The sequence below is a fragment of the Quercus lobata genome, chromosome 10 (assembly GCF_001633185.2).
Source record: "Quercus lobata isolate SW786 chromosome 10, ValleyOak3.0 Primary Assembly, whole genome shotgun sequence".
In the NCBI taxonomy this organism is placed as follows: domain Eukaryota; kingdom Viridiplantae; phylum Streptophyta; class Magnoliopsida; order Fagales; family Fagaceae; genus Quercus; species Quercus lobata.
Window position 1 is genome coordinate 785,433 of NC_044913.1, and position 19,194 is coordinate 804,626.

Sequence of the window (19,194 nt, forward strand, 5' to 3'; positions counted from 1 at the left end):
GAACTACGCACACCACCCCTTAACCCTTGCTCGTTAATAGCACGACAAAGCCAATTCCCCATAAAAACAGAACAACCTTTTATTTTTTATTTTTTTTAATAATAATAATAATGTCTTTTTTGGTTTTAAAGTAACGGCCAAGACACACGGCGTTACATGCTCAGCGAACCAAATTTGGACACATTTCAACGGCGTTTTTCGCATCACAGCCGCCTTTATTTATTAATCCCCGTTCCTTTCTCTTTTTTTTTTTTTTTATCATATTTATTTTTTTTCTGAGTTCACCGGCTGTTCCCGGTTAGATAAAGCTTATCGAACCGGTAACTGCCGGTGATTGTCCAAACTGGTTAAAATTTGACCACGGTCGAAATTATTGCCCAAGGTTTTGACCACCCTGGTTAAGCCCTCTCCAACCCAACCCCTTGTTTCAGACAAAGATAGAAAGTTGAAACAAACAGAGAGAGAGAGAGCTCTGGAGCTTGTGAGCGATTCTTAGCTTTTTCACAGAGAGAGAGAGAGTGAAAGTTGAGAGAATTGGTGAAGAATTGAGAGGAAGAGAGAGAGAGAGAGAGAGAGAGAGAGCTTAGCTTTGAGGTTTCTTTGAAGTGCTAGGGTCTTTGATTCAGCTGAGAGAGTGATTGAGTTCTTGGTTTGAGCTCTGAAGCTGTTGAACTCGAAGAGCTTTGAGAGAAAAGCTTTTGGTTTGAGCTTTGAAGCTGTAGAATTCGAAGAGATTTGGAGTTTTTGGTTGAAGGAATTTTGATTCTCGTTTGTGTGAGAAAGAAAGAGAAAGAGAGAGAGAGAGCTGCGAATTCTAGAGAGAGAAAGAGAGAGAAAGAAAGGGAAGGTTTTTTTTTATCAGATGAGAGATCTGTGGTAATTGTTGAAGCTAACGGAAATGTCTTCGTCGGAGGTAATCGGAAAAGGAAATCCGGCAACCGCCGGCTACAACGACCACCACCACCACCACCACCACCACCACCACAACAATAGCAACAACAACAACAACAACAACAGTGATAGTAGAAACAGTAGCGAAGGGCAAAAAGGTCATTCTACATTTTCCGGCACCAGTAAAGGTAAAAAAAATAAAAAAAAAAAATTTTCCGACGAGCTTAACTCGGTTTCATTTTCCGACCTAACTCGGTAACGATTCCGATTCTGACCTCTGATTTTTCATGGTTTCTGGGCTCTTTTATAGACGCAGAAACCGCGCTTTACAGAGAGCTATGGCACGCTTGTGCTGGTCCTCTCGTCACTGTTCCTCGCGAAAACGAGCGCGTCTTCTATTTCCCTCAGGGCCACATCGAACAGGTTCGTTTTCAACTCTAAAGCTAGCATTTTTCACCTTAGCTTCAATTATGTTATGGTTTTTGCATGTCTGAATTTTTATTTTTTTTGTCTTTCTATTTTTATAACTATTATGGTTTTGTTCTTTTTTGGGTGTGACAGTTGCGAGAGTTTGAGGTTTTTTTTTTTTTTTTTTTTTTTTTTTTTTTTTGTTGTTGATAGTTTTGAGGTTTTGGTTTCTGGGTTTTGTTATTCAAACTTCAAAGTGGCTTAATAAGTAATGTTTTTATTTTTATTTTTTTTGGATGGGTTTTGATTTGGATGTCCTAATTTTAGGTTGAGGCGTCTACTAATCAAGTAGCGGACAAGCAGATGCCTTTATATGATCTTCCTACTAAGATCCTTTGCAGGGTTATCAATGTACAATTGAAGGTAGTGATTTTTTCATTTGGGTTTTTGATCTATGAATGTTGAGCATTTTTGGTTTGCTGACTTTTTTTTGGGGGGGAATTGTAGGCTGAACCAGATACGGATGAGGTATTTGCACAAGTGACTCTAATTCCCGAGGCAAACGTAAGTTTCTTTGAGCGGTATCTGAGTGTAAATTGATTTGGGAGGGAGTGAAATAGGCTTGATAACTTATTAATTTGATGTTTTGTTGATGGCAGCAAGATGAGAATGCGGCAGAGAAGGAACCTCCGCCACCTCCACCGCCACGATTTCATGTACACTCGTTTTGTAAGACACTGACGGCTTCGGATACAAGCACTCACGGTGGTTTTTCAGTGTTGAGACGGCATGCAGATGAATGTCTCCCACCACTGGTTGGGTTTTATTAGCTTTTAAACTTTTGAGAGATTATTGATTATACACCGAAATTAAATTCTAAGTGGGTGCTCCATTTTTTTTTTTTTTTGACAGGACATGTCAAGGCAGCCTCCAACCCAGGAGTTGGTCGCTAAGGACTTGCACGGAAATGAGTGGCGGTTCAGGCATATCTTTAGGGGTAATGGTTATATTCATAGCTTCATATATGACATGTAGTATTGTCTGCCACCTTCATAAACATTTGCGCAAACTTATTGCAGACCAGTTATATTTCTTCAAGTTTGTATGATTTATGTTGTTTGGGTTTTGTTAATGACAAGGATTATCTATCCATGCATTCTAGTTTTCTATTTATAAATTAACTTGAGAAATTACTGCTAGGTCAACCGCGAAGGCACTTGCTTCAAAGTGGTTGGAGTGTTTTTGTAAGCTCAAAAAGGCTTGTTGCTGGGGATGCATTTATATTCCTAAGGTTTGTTTTTTATTTATACATACGACATTCCAATTTTCGTTTGTGTTGCTTGTCTCTAACATGGGAGTAACTTAAAACCACCAGGGGTGAGAATGGGGAGCTTCGTGTGGGTGTCAGACGTGCTATGAGACAGCAGGGTAATGTTCCATCATCGGTCATATCCAGTCACAGCATGCATCTCGGTGTACTTGCCACTGCATGGCATGCCATCTCGACTAAAACTATGTTCACTGTTTACTACAAGCCTAGGTGTGTGGTTGAAGCCTGTCCATTGTGCAATGCAAGTTAATTGAGTATATATTTTTTTTATTATAACTCTTCTAATGTTGGGCATCTTATATTTGATTTTGCAAGTGGTGGGCTATGGTTAAAGTTATTGACTGAAGTGCTTATAAATGTTTTCTGACAGGACAAGCCCTGCTGAGTTTATTGTTCCCTACGATCAGTATATGGAGTCTATCAAGAATAACTACTCTATAGGGATGAGGTTCAAAATGAGATTTGAAGGTGAAGAAGCTCCTGAACAAAGGTATGGTCAGTCCTTGTTTTTTCCCCTGAAGTACCTATAGGTTAAATGGCGGCCATTTCTTCTTTGTATGGGGATGGAGTGAAGTTTTCTGATATACATAGTTCTCATTCTATAGGTTTACTGGCACCATAGTTGGACTTGAAGATGCGGACCACGAAAGGTGGCAAAAATCCAAATGGAGATGCCTCAAGGTAGTATTTTAGTCTTTGGAGCAGTGTTTATGACTGACATTTTTAGCATGCTAAAATGACTTTTTTCATTCTTCTAGGTGAGATGGGATGAAACGAGTACTATACCTCGTCCAGAGAGAGTTTCACCTTGGAAAATAGAGCCTGCTCTAGCTCCTCCTGCACTGAATCCCCTTCCAATGTCAAGGCCAAAAAGGCCCCGATCAACCATGGTGCCATCATCTCCTGACTCCTCTGTTCTTACCAGGGAAGGTAGAACCTTGTCTGCATAGTAAACCTAACTGGTTATTTTTCATTTGCAGTTTTGTAGAGATTAACTGAGGTTTAATGTGTATATCTTATTATTTTGAACTTTGCAAAATGATTAGGTTCATCAAAAGTGACTCTAGACCATTCACCAGTAAGTGGGTTTTCTAGGGTCTTGCAAGGTCAAGAGTTCTCGACCTTGAGAGGCAATTTTGCAGAGAGCAATGAGGCTGACACAGCTGAAAAGTCTGTTGTGTGGCCACCTTCACTAGATGATGAAAAGAATGATGCGGGTTCGGCATCAAAAAGATATGGTTCAGAGAGCTGGATGGCCTCAGGGAGGCATGAACCAACTTGCACAGATTTATTGTCAGGATTTGGGGCTACTGCTGATTCCTCCAATGGGATTTGTACATCCTTTGTTGACCAACCTGGAGTAGCTGTTAATCTTCTAAGAAAACCACCAGTGAATCTGGAAGGCAAGTTTAACTTGCTTCCTAGTCCGTGGTCCTTCATGTCATCCAGTCTCTCACTTAACTTTTCGGACTCTAATCTGAAAGGTCCTGTGCAAGGTGGTGATGGAGTTTATCAAGCACAAGGCAATCCTAGATATGGTGGCCCTACTGAGTATCCTGCACTTCAATGTCATAGAGTTGAGCACTCACAAGGAAACTGGATGATGCCTCCCCCATCCCAATGTTTTGAGAATCCTGTTCATTCAAGAGACTCAATGCAAAAACCCATGCTGGTACAACAATGTGAGGCTGTGAAACCTAAGGATGGGAACTACAAGCTCTTTGGCATACCCCTTATCAGTAATCCTGTTACAACAGAGCCAGTAGTGGCACCTAGGAACATGATGAATGAGCCAACGGGTCATGTGCTTAATACTTCACACCAGGCTCATACTCTTGACATTGATCAAAAGTCAGAACAGTGGGGCTCTAAATTAGCTGATCATCCACTTCCTGTTAATGAGAAGGAGAAGCCAGTGCAAACTTGTCAGCAACATTCAAGAGATGTGCAAGGCAAATCACTAGGCAGTTCAACTAGGAGTTGTACTAAGGTATTTTTCCCCCTTAATTGTTATTGTCAGTTTTGCTATTGGAAATTTGGTTTGAACTTGCTAAACCAAATGCTGTTTATTTCAGGTTCACAAGCAGGGGATTGCACTTGGTCGATCCGTGGACCTAACTAAGTTTAACAATTATGAGGAGCTGATTGCTGAATTGGACCAGTTGTTTGAATTTGGCGGTGAACTAATGGCTCCCCAAAGGAATTGGATGATTGTATATACCGACGACGAGGGTGATATGATGCTCGTTGGGGATGATCCCTGGCAGTAAGGACTTATCTTGACTTGATCTAAATAAATATTATTGATTGTTATTGCATTCGTATACCCTTGTGTATCTTTTTCTTCTTTACTCTGAGGTCTCAAGTAACTTGAAGCATCTTGTGTGTGTATCTCAGGGAATTTTGTGGTATGGTTCGCAAGATTTTCATCTATACCCGAGAGGAGGTACAGAAAATGAACCCAGGGACCCTAAATTCTAAAGGTGGGGAGTTTCAATCTGCTGCTGAAGGTGGGGATGTGAAAGAAGCGAAATCTCAGACATTTCCTCCAGCATCTACTGCTGAGAAATGTTGAGGCCCTGGCTCTTGTGGATTTTAGGTATGTTCCATGTGTTTGCTCATGTTGGTAGTATATCTTTCATGGTATAGAAATGTGCTCAGGGCGGTCTTTATCACAAAATGGAATATGTTTTAATGACCTTGGACACATTCTATCTCCCTCGATGCCATTCAATTTTGTTATTGTTACATTACTGCTAGTTTGTTATTCTTATTCAGCAGATTTATGGTAGATAACAATGTGTCTTCTGTTCATCAGTTTTTTTTGTGTGCAGTCTTTGGAGGAGAGTGCTGTACAGCCATTCCAGTTGGTGAAATGTTAACTAGTTTTGAGATGGATGCGAGTCTCACCCTCTTTTAGATCAGCTGCTTCTTTGTCTCTAAAATCAGATATAGATATCCAATTTTGGACATTGCGGAGTTAGTATTTTATGGTGTCCCAGTTATATACATAAAATATGTATACCCTCATCTTGCGAGTGACATCCCCCCTTTTGTGTACATAGTTGTATTACCTCCGCCTTTCCATCCTCCATTTAATGTAAGTAAGAACATACATCGTTCTAATGTTTTTGGTTAAGAAGAATACAATCGTCTAGTGTTTCAATTTTGTTGGTTTTTTTCAAATTTTTGATCTTGGATTACCATATGAGAGTTTTTATCATTGTGAGGGGTGCATTTTCTGTTTGAAATTGTGGTATTTTTGGTATGGGTGCAAATTGAAACGAGTAACCAAAGTAACAGATAATAATAAGTGTGTTATTTATTATGGTGATGGTGAAAGTCGACCTACTTCTTGTTGTTTGGGAAGGGAAGCATCATAAACAGGTGTTTCTGTCCTTCGCATGTGGGATGATTTTTGGTAGTCACATTCTTCAGGGAATCTGTGCCCACATAGAAAAGGTTGGGTAGCCATCAGCCAAGCTGCTCATTTTGTTTTAACCAATCATTCTTCAAACGAGTTTGTGGGTGTGGGATATGATATCTGAACCTGAGGCACACATTTCTAGCTATATATTTTTATTTTTCTTTTTTATCAAAAGGGTTGGAGAGCCTTGAAGAAACGTTGCAGTTTGGTTACTTAAGTATACTGAAAAAAAAAGCCCCCACTGCCCCAGTTCTTCAATAGTGTTGGTACGGGAACAATCACTGTGTCGTTGAAATTAATTTTGGGTGCCCCATATTTAACTGATATGTGTGTAGGGTCAAAAATCAAACACTATTAGCTGGAGAGGGTCCTGGTTTTCATGCGTATGTTTTCTCCATTACTGTTTCTACTAACTCTCTCCTTTTTGGTTTGGTACCAACCAATGCCCTCACGTGGAAGTGTGTATTTCCTAACTGGCCTCTGAGCCTCACTAGCTCCTGAGTCCCAACAAAAATTTGGTCTTGTTACAATTATTACCAATCACGTGTGGTAGCTTATGTTGGGTTGAATCATGAGTGAGTTTTAGACTATTATGAGTCACATGAACACTTTATTATTAGATCCTTCAACCGTAACACTACCTATTTACTAAATAATAATATGTTTGACATAACTCGACTTGCTTAACCTGTTTATATGAGAGACTTTTATGAGTCGTGATAGGGTTGGCATGACTTGTAGTCAGGTTAACATATTTACTTAACATGAATAACCCGACATGACTTCGCAAATATGTTTGTAGTTAGGTTAACATATTAACTTAACATGAATAACCCGTTAACAATCTTCATATTTTATAGAATTTATAAAATATACAATCTAATTCCAAGTGAAGTCACCAAAAAATAAACTATAATTACAGCCTTCAAAATTTGAAAGGTAAAAGGGTAAAATTAAATTTTAGTTAAAACAGGTTGGAGTGGGTTTTGCTTGTCAATCTCAAATTGATTTGTTTATTAATGGGCCAATTTGTGTCGACCCAAATTTGATACCGACTTGTTAAGTGTAAGCATTAACCTATGGACTTCATGTCTGTGTTTACTAGTGTAAAATATTGCCACCCTTACCATGCAATCTACTTAGAATCAAAACTACAATGCAAGAACCTTGACATTTATATGTTGCTTTTGACTTTGTCACTCACTTGAACCCTTAAACGAATAGCTAGCTACCGCTTTCTTACTACTAATGTTGCAAAAGCTAGAGAAATAGAACAATGAGAATTGTTCTCTCAGTAGAAAGTGGGGAGATGCCTTCATTCCTACGCTTAAAGAGGCAGCCATCTATATTGGTATTACCAAGTCAACAACTTTGTGGTGGTTTTTCCAAATGCTAAGACTGTTAAACCCAACTTAAGAACTTTGTCGAATTTGCATGCGAATCATATGTGTATCGAACAAAAATTCTAAGACCACCTAAAATGCCACAATTTGTGTTGTAACTTTCCATGTGACAAACTTAGTGGTAGAGAAGAAGCAGTGGATCTATATAAAAGTGACAGGTAATCAATTACAGTTTGACATGTAGGACAATTGAGGCAAGTGGCAAAAGTTGTGGCACTTTATGTGGTACCAAAACTACTCTATATCAAATTGGTGTAAACTATATAAAATGCCACAATTTTTGCCATAACTGTTTACGTGATAGATTGAGTAGTAGAGAAAAAGTGGTGGATCCATATAAAAGTGACAAGTAGTCAATCGCAGTCTGACATGTAAGATAGTTGTGGCAAAAGTTGTGGCATTTTATGTGTACCAAAAATACTCTATATTGAACTAGTGCGGACTACATAAAATGCCACAATTTGTGTCACAACTATCTATGTGATAGACTGAGTGGTGGAAAAAAAGTGATGAATCTATATAAAAGTGACATGTAATCAATCACAATTTGACACATAGGATAGTTGTGATAAAAGTTGTGTCATTTTATGTGGCACTATAACTACTATGTGTTGAACCGGTGTGGATACCAGAATTGGAAAACCAAATTTAGTTTAGTATGGGACTAGATTAAATTAGACTTTAACATTTTGAGTTGCAATACTGTGACAGGTCTCTCAAATAATGCAAGCAAGGTGGTGGTCCACTCCATTCTTCGGAGGTTATGGCTGTCAAAGCTCGTATGGGTCTGTTGAGATAAGGTGATCCTTTTTTCCCTTTAAAGGCCTAGGCCCATTCTTCTGGCACAAAAATAAAAGTAGGGACTTAAGTGCAAGTACTAGTCACCTCATGCAAGCAAAGAGCCGAAGAGTATTGGTTGCCACTACTTTTTAGCTTTTCTTTAAAATATATATATATATATATATTTTTTTTTGATTACTATTTTAACTAATTATTTTCTCTCCATATATCCAAACTTATAAAAAGTTAAAAAATAAAAGAAAAGAAAAAAGGGGAACCTACCTAGGAAGCTGGGAGTTTGGGAGGCTTCTCTGACTAATTTGAGTAATTTCTATATTAGCATGCGGTTGAATAGATGAAAAAATAAATGTTTTGACAAGGAAATAACTTTCATATTTTTAATTCTAAATATTTTGTGACATTCCTCTTCCCCTTTTAATTCTTGATTGATGCCTCATTTTGTGAGTTCTAATTAACTCAATTAATAAAGTTAAAAAAAAATAGAATGATAAAAATTATTTATTGAAATTGTTCAATTTTTAGGGAGAACAAATTATCTTCAATAAAATTTAGAGAATAAATTATACATATTTAGTGTAGGTTTGTTATGAGTTTTGATTATCATAATAATCTCTTATAAGAGAATGCAAATTTGAATAATTTATTTAAATAAAAATTATACATACTATATATACATATATATATATATATATATATATATATATATATTTTGCTTGAAGGTATAATCAATCTCATGCAATTCATTTAAAAGTAATGACGTTAAAACAAATGAGTAACTACCTTAAAGATTATATATGTAAATTCATACCCTAAAGGTTCAAAAAAACTTTCACTTAAATTTAGTTGGACTGAAGTGGACTGAAATGCTACGTTAATGTGGCTCAACAAAAGTGTAGCAATAATAAATGTTATGCTTAAGAATTTAGGTATTACAAGTTTGAGATTTATATTTTTTTATAATAAATTTGGGTTTAGAATATGTATTCTTAGCTTAAACATGTCTTTTCCTTATATGTAAGTACACAAAAATGGACCAACTGGGAACAAGGTGGACCGAATAGGATAGAGTGGACCAATGTGGACCAAATAAGAACAAATGGATAGATTAGGACCAAAGTGGACATAATGTACCGAATAGGAACATATAAGACTGAATTGGATCAAGTTGGTCTGAATAGGACCACAGTAAACCAAATAGGAACAACGTCGACTAAATAGGACCAAAGTGAACAAAATAGACTGATAGGCCACAAACTGAATGACCTATTGTGATAGAATTTAATTAATTAATTAGCCAAGTTATTAATTAATCAATTTATCATGCAAAAATATGGTAGCACAAACAAATCACCAATACACTAAATATGCAGCGAAAAATAAATAACACGGTGATTTGTTTACGAATGGGGAAAACTTAATGGCAAAAACCCCATTGGGTGATTTTTAGGTCACCACTCCCGAAAATCCACTATTATCACAATAAGCGGTTACAAGTAAAGGAATCCCAAGTACCTTACCAACTTACAGTTGAACCCTTACCCCAATACCCAATTGGACTTATTCTGTAGTAACAGTTCCCCTTTCTGATGCACAACTCCCAAGTATGTGACTAACCAATTGCGCAGATTCCAGTACGTGACTTCAATCACCAACTAAGAAGATTGTTGGTTGCAAAGTTTTTCAGTTCATCCACATGATGAAGATTAAGAAGATACTTGGTCACAAAACCCTACAGTGCACATACACAGCAACTTCTTCAAGAGAAAGAGATGAACTAGGGCAAGAACTTTGTCTCCGATCACAATTTGCTTGAACAGAGTTTGCTCAATGCTTGTGCAACTTGTGAACTGTTTGACGGCCCTTAAAATAATCATTTTATATGTCTAGGGTTAGGAGAAAAGAAAGTCCAAAGACATATTCATGTATCCCAAGAAAATCAAATTAGAATTTTGAAATTCTTAAACTTCGACAGATAGGAGGTGTCGAGCAGCTGTCGAGTAAGTGTCGAGCACACCAGTCTTTGAAACAGCTTCCTAAAGCTCGATAGCTGCAGCTATCGAGCTTTAATGAATTTGCACTATCAACTTGTTTTCTTGGACAGACTTTAAGGCTTCAACACTTGATCTTGAAATATGGTTTTTTGAAGTATTTAAACACATCCTAAATCTACCCAAATACAAGTAAAGTGCGTTTTGTTAAAGGATAAGTCAATTATATAAAGTAGTGACATATGTTCCTAATAAGTGAAACACATATGTCCTAACATAGACCAAATGAGATTGAAGTGGATAGAATATGACCAATGTGGACCGAATGGACCTAATAGGAACAAATAGAACCAAAGTGGACAGATTAAAAAGAAAAAGAAAAGAAAGAACCAAAGTGGACTCAAGAGGATTTATTACATTTTTAGGGTTCATATTTCTAATTTTTAATGTCCTTTTTTTTTTTTTGTATTTTTTAACTCACTTGTTGTGCTTAAGCCATGAAACAACAGCTTTTGGTGGTAATTCCAGTCATGATGACTGAACAGAATCCGGCCAAAAGGCTAGGCCATCTTCGTTTTGTGTCACCATTTTTAGAAGCATGTACATGCAAAAAGATAATACAAAGACAAAACACAAACCCACCACCACAAATACCAGACACAGAGAGCTTATCCAATCAATTCACTAATACTTAATATTAAATACTATGAGAATTAGAGGAAAATGTCAGCAAAGTTATGTTGATGATCATCTTGTTCTTTGAATATGACAAATCCCTCCACCACAAATGCCAGACACAGAGAGGTTATCCAATCATTTCACTAATACTTAATATTAAATACCATGAGAATTAGAGCAAAATGTTAGCAAAGTTATGTTGATGATCATCCTGGTGGGTCTTTTTATTTTTCAAGTTTTCAATTTCATTCTTTGATTTTCTCTGCCGATCCTCAAATATTTATTATTTTTCAACAATTTTTGTATGTGGGTATTTTATTCTTTGATTTCTTTGATTTTCTCTACCTAAGTATACTCCTGCTAGTATATAAAAAAAAAAAAAAAATTATGTTTGCCCAGATTCATGATTCAAGCCTTAAATCTATCAAACACATTTTCAAAAACAATAAATCTGGGCAAACAATTTTTTTTTTTTTTTTAAATTATTGGGCCACAGTATGAAGGCTTTAGGCAATTTTTTTTTTGGATTGGGCCATGGTTTAGGGGTTAAGACACCATGGGTACCCGACAGGTCAGGTTTGGGGTTAAGAAAAAAACCCGTTTAATAAACGGGCCGGGTTCGGGTTTTTAGGATAGACCCGCGGGTCGGGTCCGGGTATGAAAAAACCCGGTCCGAACCCGACCCATTGCCATTCCTATACCTGTCCCATCAGACACTCTCTTTGGCTTTCTATGAGTTGTGGTAGTCAAGGTAACACTGTTCAAAGGTCTTCTTCACATAAATACGGCCAGAAAGTTAACTGCAGGGAATTCAATGCAGTTCCCTACAGTGGCAGTAGCTTTTTCCCAAGATATTTCTTAGCTCTCATTCTCTCTAGACATTCAAGAGGCATGTCCCTATCATTGGAGTTTCCCAAAAGGTTACCTTGATTATCTGGATGCATGTTTGAGCCATGCTTAGCCTATCCGAGGATATATTCCTCCTCAGACCACCTTCCCACTCTTACCTCACTCATGAGATTCTAAACTGGAATCACCCATAACCATGTACTCCTCCTCGGACCATTCATGTTCCCCTTAACCCTATGGTAGTAAATTTTTATTGCACTTGGATTAATACTATATTTTTGTGAGCTATTAACACTAAATAGTTTGGTTTATGTTACTATATTCTTGGATCCATGATTTTATTTAATATCTATTTATAAGTTAATCACATGAAAATTTTCAAAATAATAAGTTGCCATTTACTGTTAAATCTATAAGGTTAACCATTTAGTATATTAAAAAAAAAAAAAAAAGAGTTCTTTATATATTTGTGAGTTTTTAATGCCTAATCACCTTGATATTCAAAAAGACCACCTTAATATTTGGTAAGTGTGATAGTTGTAGCAAATAAAATTATTCCAACTATGTGTTTAGCAAACTATTATCATGAAAAAAAAGGTACTGAGTAATATAACTTTTGTAAAATTTATTTACGATTTAATTTGAATCTAATCTTCGAAAGTTATAATGGGAGAAGGGGAATTTGAACTGTGAATGTCATGAACATACTAAAGGGGCCAACCAATATAGCTACAAAGCTCTTGGCTATCAAATAATCAAAAAAGAAAAAGAAAAAGAAAAAGATAAGTAATAACTATCATTTGCAAACATTATTAAATCTTTTTATATTCCTATTTATCACACATGGGGAAGAGAGGATTTAAACCTAAGTTCTCTTCATGAAGAACATCTAATAATACTCCTAAGTTACAAAACTTTGGCAAAATATTAACAAATATAAAGATTAAAAGAGTGATAGATTGAGCATTCAAAAAAAAAAAAAAAAAAAAAGGAAAGAGAATGATCGAAAGACAAAAAGAGACACAAGCATATCCTTTATTCAATTAAGAATATACAAATACAATTATTACTAAATTTACTTGAAATGATAAAATTGAAAGTTATTATTCTAAAAGGCTTTGCTCTTCTTTTTTTTCCCTTTTTTTTGGTATCCTCAAACTATAGTCGCTACTAAATTTGTTGTTGGAAGTTTTGTTTGAATGCCATTGTTGTTTTGAGTTGTAGCGACTAACTTGACTTAAGTAAAAAGTTGCATAATAGAGAACTAACCATATCAAATATGAAAGCAAACTTAGTTGCACTCCCAACTTGATATATAGAACAATAAAAAACTTAGATTTGGGTTAAAAAAAAAAAAAAAAACTTTTTGTCTCAAGGATAAAAGACATGGTTGGAACTTTTGTTGTTAAAAGTATTTTTATTATTTATTCTTAATTTTTTAGGTGCATTTCCTTAAATAAAAAAAAATCATATTTAAAAAAAGAAAAAAATAATTTTAAAAAATTAGTCTCTGTCTCCAGACTTTTAAGTTTCACATTGCCTTCCAATTTGAGATTGCCCAAAAAATAAAAAAATAATAATAATAATATCTTTAACTAGTGGAAGTTACAGATTGCATTGCCTATATCTTTACAAGTACGACATGATTTGGACATCTTTAATAACAGTAGTTTTTTGACACAATCATTATATTATTCATCTCCACCTGGGCCACGCTCATGCCTCTGAAACAATCAGGCCCAAATCCCATTTTCATTTAAAATCCAAACTGCTTTACTTGCTTCTTGGACACAAAATCAAACATAGTACACACTCCTTCGTAGTTTTGACACCCAATGGATGTGTCCCGTGCGGGAGGGACACACACATTGACTCACGTTTCCAAGTTTGCTTAATAGCTTGGTGCTGTTTTTGAGCCCATGAAAGAAAATGAGTCCATATTCCATTATATAAGCAGCATTTTAGGTTAATGTATTTTATCATTTTTGTTGAGAGAAAGGAAGCGGCGGCAGTCTATGATGTGGAGAAATGCGTGTGCATCTTTACCCACCAGATCTGTGTATGTTCCAACTTGTTGTCTCCCCTTTTGTGTAAGGGTTTCATTTCATGTTCCTACTTGTTCTGTTAATACTACTTGTACAACTTCTGCTATTGCTAGTAGTTATAAAGTCGAAAACCCAGATCAGTTCATGAATTATGTGAGAATTCGATACAAAGACTTTGATCATGGTTTAGTTCCGTTTGATAAACTGCTGCATATGAATCTTTTGTCGGCAATTATAGATTTCATTAGTTTATATTTTGCAATTGCACCAATAAAGTATTATTCGACCGTGATTACTTTGTATATGGATTTGAATCTAAAATGTTCTCCTCAATGTTGATTAATTGTTTCTGCCATTTGAGGAGAAATGTGAGGAGGAGGAGGATGGATATATATCAACTGAAGTGGGTATGGAAGTAGAAGATCCATCATCAGAAGTAATGGAGACTGATGGTTTGGAGAGTTCCTTTGAACCATATACTGAGAGAGAAGAGGAGAAATGTGAGGAAGATGATGAATATATATCAACTGAAGTGGGTATGGAAGTAGAAGATCCATCATCAGAAGTAAAATAAAACTGAGGAACAAACACAAGGAAAAGGAAATGAAGAGAAAGAAGATGAGGCCAAGAAGGGAGAAGACTATAATAAAAAGAGAGAAGATGAAGAAAGCAGGAGAGATGTAGAAACTATTCTAGCCACTGTCAAGGATCTCTGATTTTTTGCGCTGTTTGTTTTTCAACTTGAGAGTCTTCAGCTTGCTTTAACTTGGCAGCATTAAGTTGATAATTGAAATCATCAGAATTTGGAAACTTCACTCTATGATCTTCAAGTAACTGCTTTACTTGCTCCAAGGTTGCCTCTGCTGTAGAGAACTTAGAAGCTGTGGTGTCGAAGCCTTTTGAAAATAGCTGGAGCGGAACCCATCCCTATTCTCTGCACCAAAGAGGATTTTGTAAGTTTATGTAATTTGCTTCTTCCTTGCATGGTTAAGAAGGATAGAAACAAATGGGTTCCGCTTCAGCTATTTTCAAAAGGCTTCGACACCACAGCTTCTAAGTTCTCTACAGCAGAGGCAACCTTGGAGCAAGTAAAGCAGTTACTTAAAGATCATATAGTGAAGTTTCCAAATTTTGATGATTTCAATTATCAACTTAATGCTGCCAAGTTAAAGCAAGCTGAAGACTCAAGTTTGAAAAACAAACAGCGCAAAAAATCAGAGATCCTTGACAGTGCGACAAAAAAGGTAGTTGATGCTCGTGAATATGTAGAAGAACTCTAAGAAGTATTGATGAAGCTTACGAGACATGGTCCAAATCTCAAGCAGAGATTTGGACTCTCCCGAAAAGAAGCTACTTCTATCACTGAAAGGGCCAATTTAGAGTGGGAAGAGGTCAAAAATGTTTTTCAAGATATAGACTTGGATCAGTAGAAGTTTTTCTTTACTATTTGTTTGTCTAGTATTTTCAGGCTTATGATGCAAGCCTTTTTCATATGCTTTATAAACTATTAAGCTTCTGGAATAATTTGCTGGAATAAAGTAGTAATTTGTCATCTCGAAGTGGTATTTATTTTCTTCACATCGAAGTGGAGTTTCTTTTTTAGTTTTTAGAGAATCTCTTCTCACTTGGCCTTAAATGGCTAAAATAGCCACCACTATGATTGAAATTTTGTCACAGGTTTGATCTCCGTGAATTTGGTCTACTGCCCCTCCCGAGTTACACAAGTGGAAAGGATATCGTTGTCCAAAGAGATAAGGCCAAAATATAATGGCTAAACAGATGTTAGCCAAAGGCCTTAACATTTGGTTTAAAACATGCGATGGTGTTGACACATATGGCTTTAGGCTAAGCCTCATGCTAAACATCCTTTCTTATGACAGAGCATGAAGCCCATGTAGTAGGTTCATTTCTTTCTCTGTTAAGACCAATATGCACATGCAGTGTAAAATTTCACGGTGAAGTGAGTTAGTCATGAATTCGAGACAAGAAAACCTGTTACAATCCAAAATTAAAAATTAAATATCAATAAATGGAAAGCCTATTGTTGTCAGGCAAAATTTTTATCTATAATGGTAACTTAGTATCATGGAATAAAATTCCCTTGTAACTACAAATTGATTTGGACGGCAATTCTGATGGTATCATCTCAATGTCAGTTACTGGCCAGCATTTAAAGTAGCAATAATTTAACCTCTTTTCCTTTAGTCACCAAATTGACCAATTGCGGCATGTATTATTATTATTATTATTTTCTAAAATCGTTCAATTACACAAAAGAATATTTACCATTGCTTACTTATAATGATATTTCCCATATGCCCAGCAATAAAGAAGAAATGTTTTACTATGATGCTTGATATGTCAGAGATTGAAACATAACTCCCACAAGTTATAAAAACAGACTGAGATCAATTCCTGTTTTCGGGAAAAACAAATCACCTAACATCAATATTGCATATTTATATTCAAGTAAATAAGTTGTTTACGTTATACATTTTATCTAAATCTGTTTAGAACAGATACCCACATTATGTTCTTCACATTCAACCCTTCAAAGCCCCTCATCTATTGCATAATTCCTTGGATATAGACACCTCGATAGACAAGCTCAATGTCTCTTAATTTGTATTAACCTTGAATTTTAACTGTCAATAATTCATCTTCAGTATTGTATGTGAATTCCTCTTCTTTCATATTTAGTATTTACCATACAACATTTTGGTTTGGTGCTCAAATAGGCTCCAAACAGGCCACAGCCTCACCCTTTGATTTTTATTGTGCAACTTGAAAGATCCTTGGTGCAGTTCAGAGCTTCTACAGCCCCTCCTGAGTTGTACATGTCAAGAAATCCCAATGGAGCGAAGAGAAGATCATTACCAAAAACCTGTTCACAACATAAGGACATGATTTACATTAACCTAAATAGTAAGAAAATTCATAGGAAAGAAATGTCAGTTAAACCACTTACCTTGATTGGAGAGATGGTATATAGCTCACATGTAAGAGTTTTCAAGGACACTTCGAGTAAACCTTTCCTTGGCAATTTAGTAACAGATCCTGAAATATAATAGACCTGATGTGATTCTAGAGAAGTTGATTTTAGATGCAATTTCTTTGGTAAAATTAACATGGACTAGAAAGTTAACCTTTAAGGCATGTATTGCACAATCTCCATTCCAACTTTCATTAGCTACCTCTTCAAGAAATTCAACATCATGGGGACTCACGTGACATGCAATGGATGAAGAAGTAGATGTGGCATTACAAATATCTTGAGCTACTTCGTTATGTGGCCAACTTCCTGCTCCTTGGCAATTAAAAACACCTATGACCCCGGATAACTTATTCAAATTCCATATTTTCAACATGCTGTTAATAGTCAATGCGCATGGTAATTAGGAGACATTGATTTTAAATTGAAGAAATAATTCAGTCTCAGATTGAGAAAATAAGAACTTAAGAAATTACTTCACCTTTTCCTATCCAAAACTGGGTCCAAAAATAAACAATCTCGAGCTGGCCAGCCTGCATATCTAGATCTTAAGACTGACCCATCAGGAAATACTAGCTTTCGGAGAATTTTGAAATCTTGTTTGCCAGGCTTGTCACTATATTGAAATTGAATAACCCATAAGAATTTTCTTCCTCACCAATGGAGAGTTGAAGCTAAGCATAAAATATCATTGTCATTCAAAGACATATAAATTTAATCAGAATCTATGCTTTTGTATCTCACCTTACATGTGCTGCACACCCACCTATTGCTGTTGCTGCAGCATGAAATTCAGCTGTATCATGTTTGCTCTGAATAAAGAAAGACAAAACACTTTAGATTTCGCAACTCATGTGGTTTTAAGCCTCCACTACATTGTAGAAATGCAATAGATGTTGGATAATTATGTGGGTCAGATATGTATAGCATGTCAAGTCAATTTTGAAAATCTTATTATGAGTACTATAGATTAAATGATTTAGCAATTTTATCAATCAAAACTAGTTCTTGCAGTTATTTGGTTGCAGGGAATAATAATGTGTAGGAAATCTTACATGTCACATGTCACATGTTCCAATCTGGCACCACAATCTCCCCTAGAAGAAGACTATTAAAAGCCACAGAAGCAATATGTAAAGTCTGAAATGTTGGTTCTCTTGGCATGAAATCCTCTGATGCTCTTGCAACTGCAGTCTCCTTTAAACTGAGAACAACAAACTCAATGAGAAACTACATTCCAACTTGGTAACATAAGATTATGTGTATGAAATCAAGAGAGCAGGCAAACTTATAGATTGAGTCAGAATTGTTACTCATGCAGCAAACCAGGTTATTGTACTTGAAGTTCCTTGCAATAGATTGCTCAAGTGCTTCTTCATAGAATCTAGTCAATGAAACCCATCCACCAACCCCAGAACCTAAAGTTTCCATCAAATTCTGAATAACAAACTTGACTCCATCCACACTGCAGCTTGAAAAATAGCTGTGGAGGTCATTATAAAACTCATATTTTTTGGGGTTCTATAATCACAACACTATGTTTTTCCAAGCTGTCCATGGCAATGTCTCTAAATTTTCCTGAGTTACCAGGTGAGTGAATTGGATAGGCAATCTTTGGATTGTACTTTTTCATTGTTTCTGATGATGGAAGCACACCACCCCAATAACCAGCTAAAGCATGACACACTTAAACAAATCTGAATAGATAATTAGGTCTCCATGTTCAAAATTACCGAGTTTTAACTAGATCTTAAACAAAAATAGAATTCCACTTCCAGATTGGAAAACTTTATTCCATATTAGTCTTTGATTGAATCAATAAAATCATGGAGATCAATGCATGTATTATCTGAACCCAAACTCTTGAACTTATTGTTTTCTTTGATGTCCACCAATCTGATTGCAAACCTATGGATCAACCAAAGATATAAGGTGGATGATAACAAACTGATATAGATTGCTTCTAGTTTATAGAAGGTAAATGAACTTGTAAAAGAATGAAGACTTACTGTGTCCCTTCAATAAATGGTTCACCTTCTTTGCTGAACTCATTTACTGTCCCTTGCCATCCATCATCAATGATCAGATCAGAAATTTAGATAAACAGCCTCCTTCCAAGAAACTGAAGATTTCAGAATACAAAAGAGAACAATAATTAAATTATGGATTAAGTTTCAGACTAATTGGTGAACCTTTTACTCAAGTAACTGACTCAAACACATGTGACTTTTTTATTGTACCTTTGAAGACCCTCTTTGATTCTTTGTGGACTGACTTCAGAGTAGAAAGCATCCCAAGTGCACCATCCAAACCAGTCCAAGTGGAATGGAATCTCAATCACACAATAGGTTAATTAATTGGAATACAATAAACACATGCTCT

At 36.0% G+C, this 19,194-nt stretch overlaps 1 protein-coding gene and 1 pseudogene across 2 annotated transcripts; one reads left to right on the forward strand and one right to left on the reverse strand.

The window, feature by feature from the left end:
• The first annotated feature begins 387 nt into the window (after positions 1-387).
• LOC115962930 (auxin response factor 2A) lies at positions 388-5,802 on the forward strand. 2 transcript variants are annotated; one of them, XM_031081816.1, is made up of 15 exons: positions 388-1,079; positions 1,202-1,314; positions 1,627-1,722; positions 1,807-1,863; positions 1,959-2,114; positions 2,212-2,296; positions 2,500-2,590; positions 2,675-2,839; positions 3,000-3,119; positions 3,235-3,310; positions 3,388-3,559; positions 3,676-4,619; positions 4,705-4,895; positions 5,027-5,228; positions 5,464-5,799. In XM_031081816.1, exons 1-14 carry the CDS (start codon positions 899-901, stop codon positions 5,202-5,204), a joined length of 2,625 nt encoding a protein of 874 aa, XP_030937676.1. In that variant the 5' UTR covers positions 388-898; the 3' UTR covers positions 5,205-5,228; positions 5,464-5,799. The 2 variants fall into 2 exon arrangements, with proteins under 2 accessions (XP_030937676.1, XP_030937677.1); XM_031081817.1 differs by having other exon boundaries at positions 899-1,079; positions 5,448-5,802.
• A 10,548-nt stretch (positions 5,803-16,350) lies between these two features.
• On the reverse strand, positions 16,351-18,885 carry LOC115963452 (annotated as a pseudogene).
• Positions 18,886-19,194: the final 309 nt, after the last annotated feature.

What these genes read in the sequence shown, in the direction of transcription:
- LOC115962930 (XM_031081816.1), top strand. Translation starts at nt 899, where the DNA reads ATGTCTTCGTCGGAGGTAATCGGAAAAGGAAATCCGGCAACCGCCGGC. An exon ending in ATGAATGTCTCCCACCACTG is followed by an intron (nt 2,115 to 2,211) that starts GTTGGGTTTTAT and finishes TTTTTTTGACAG; the next exon opens with GACATGTCAAGGCAGCCTCC. An exon ending in GTTGGGGATGATCCCTGGCA is followed by an intron (nt 4,896 to 5,026) that starts GTAAGGACTTAT and finishes TGTGTATCTCAG; the next exon opens with GGAATTTTGTGGTATGGTTC.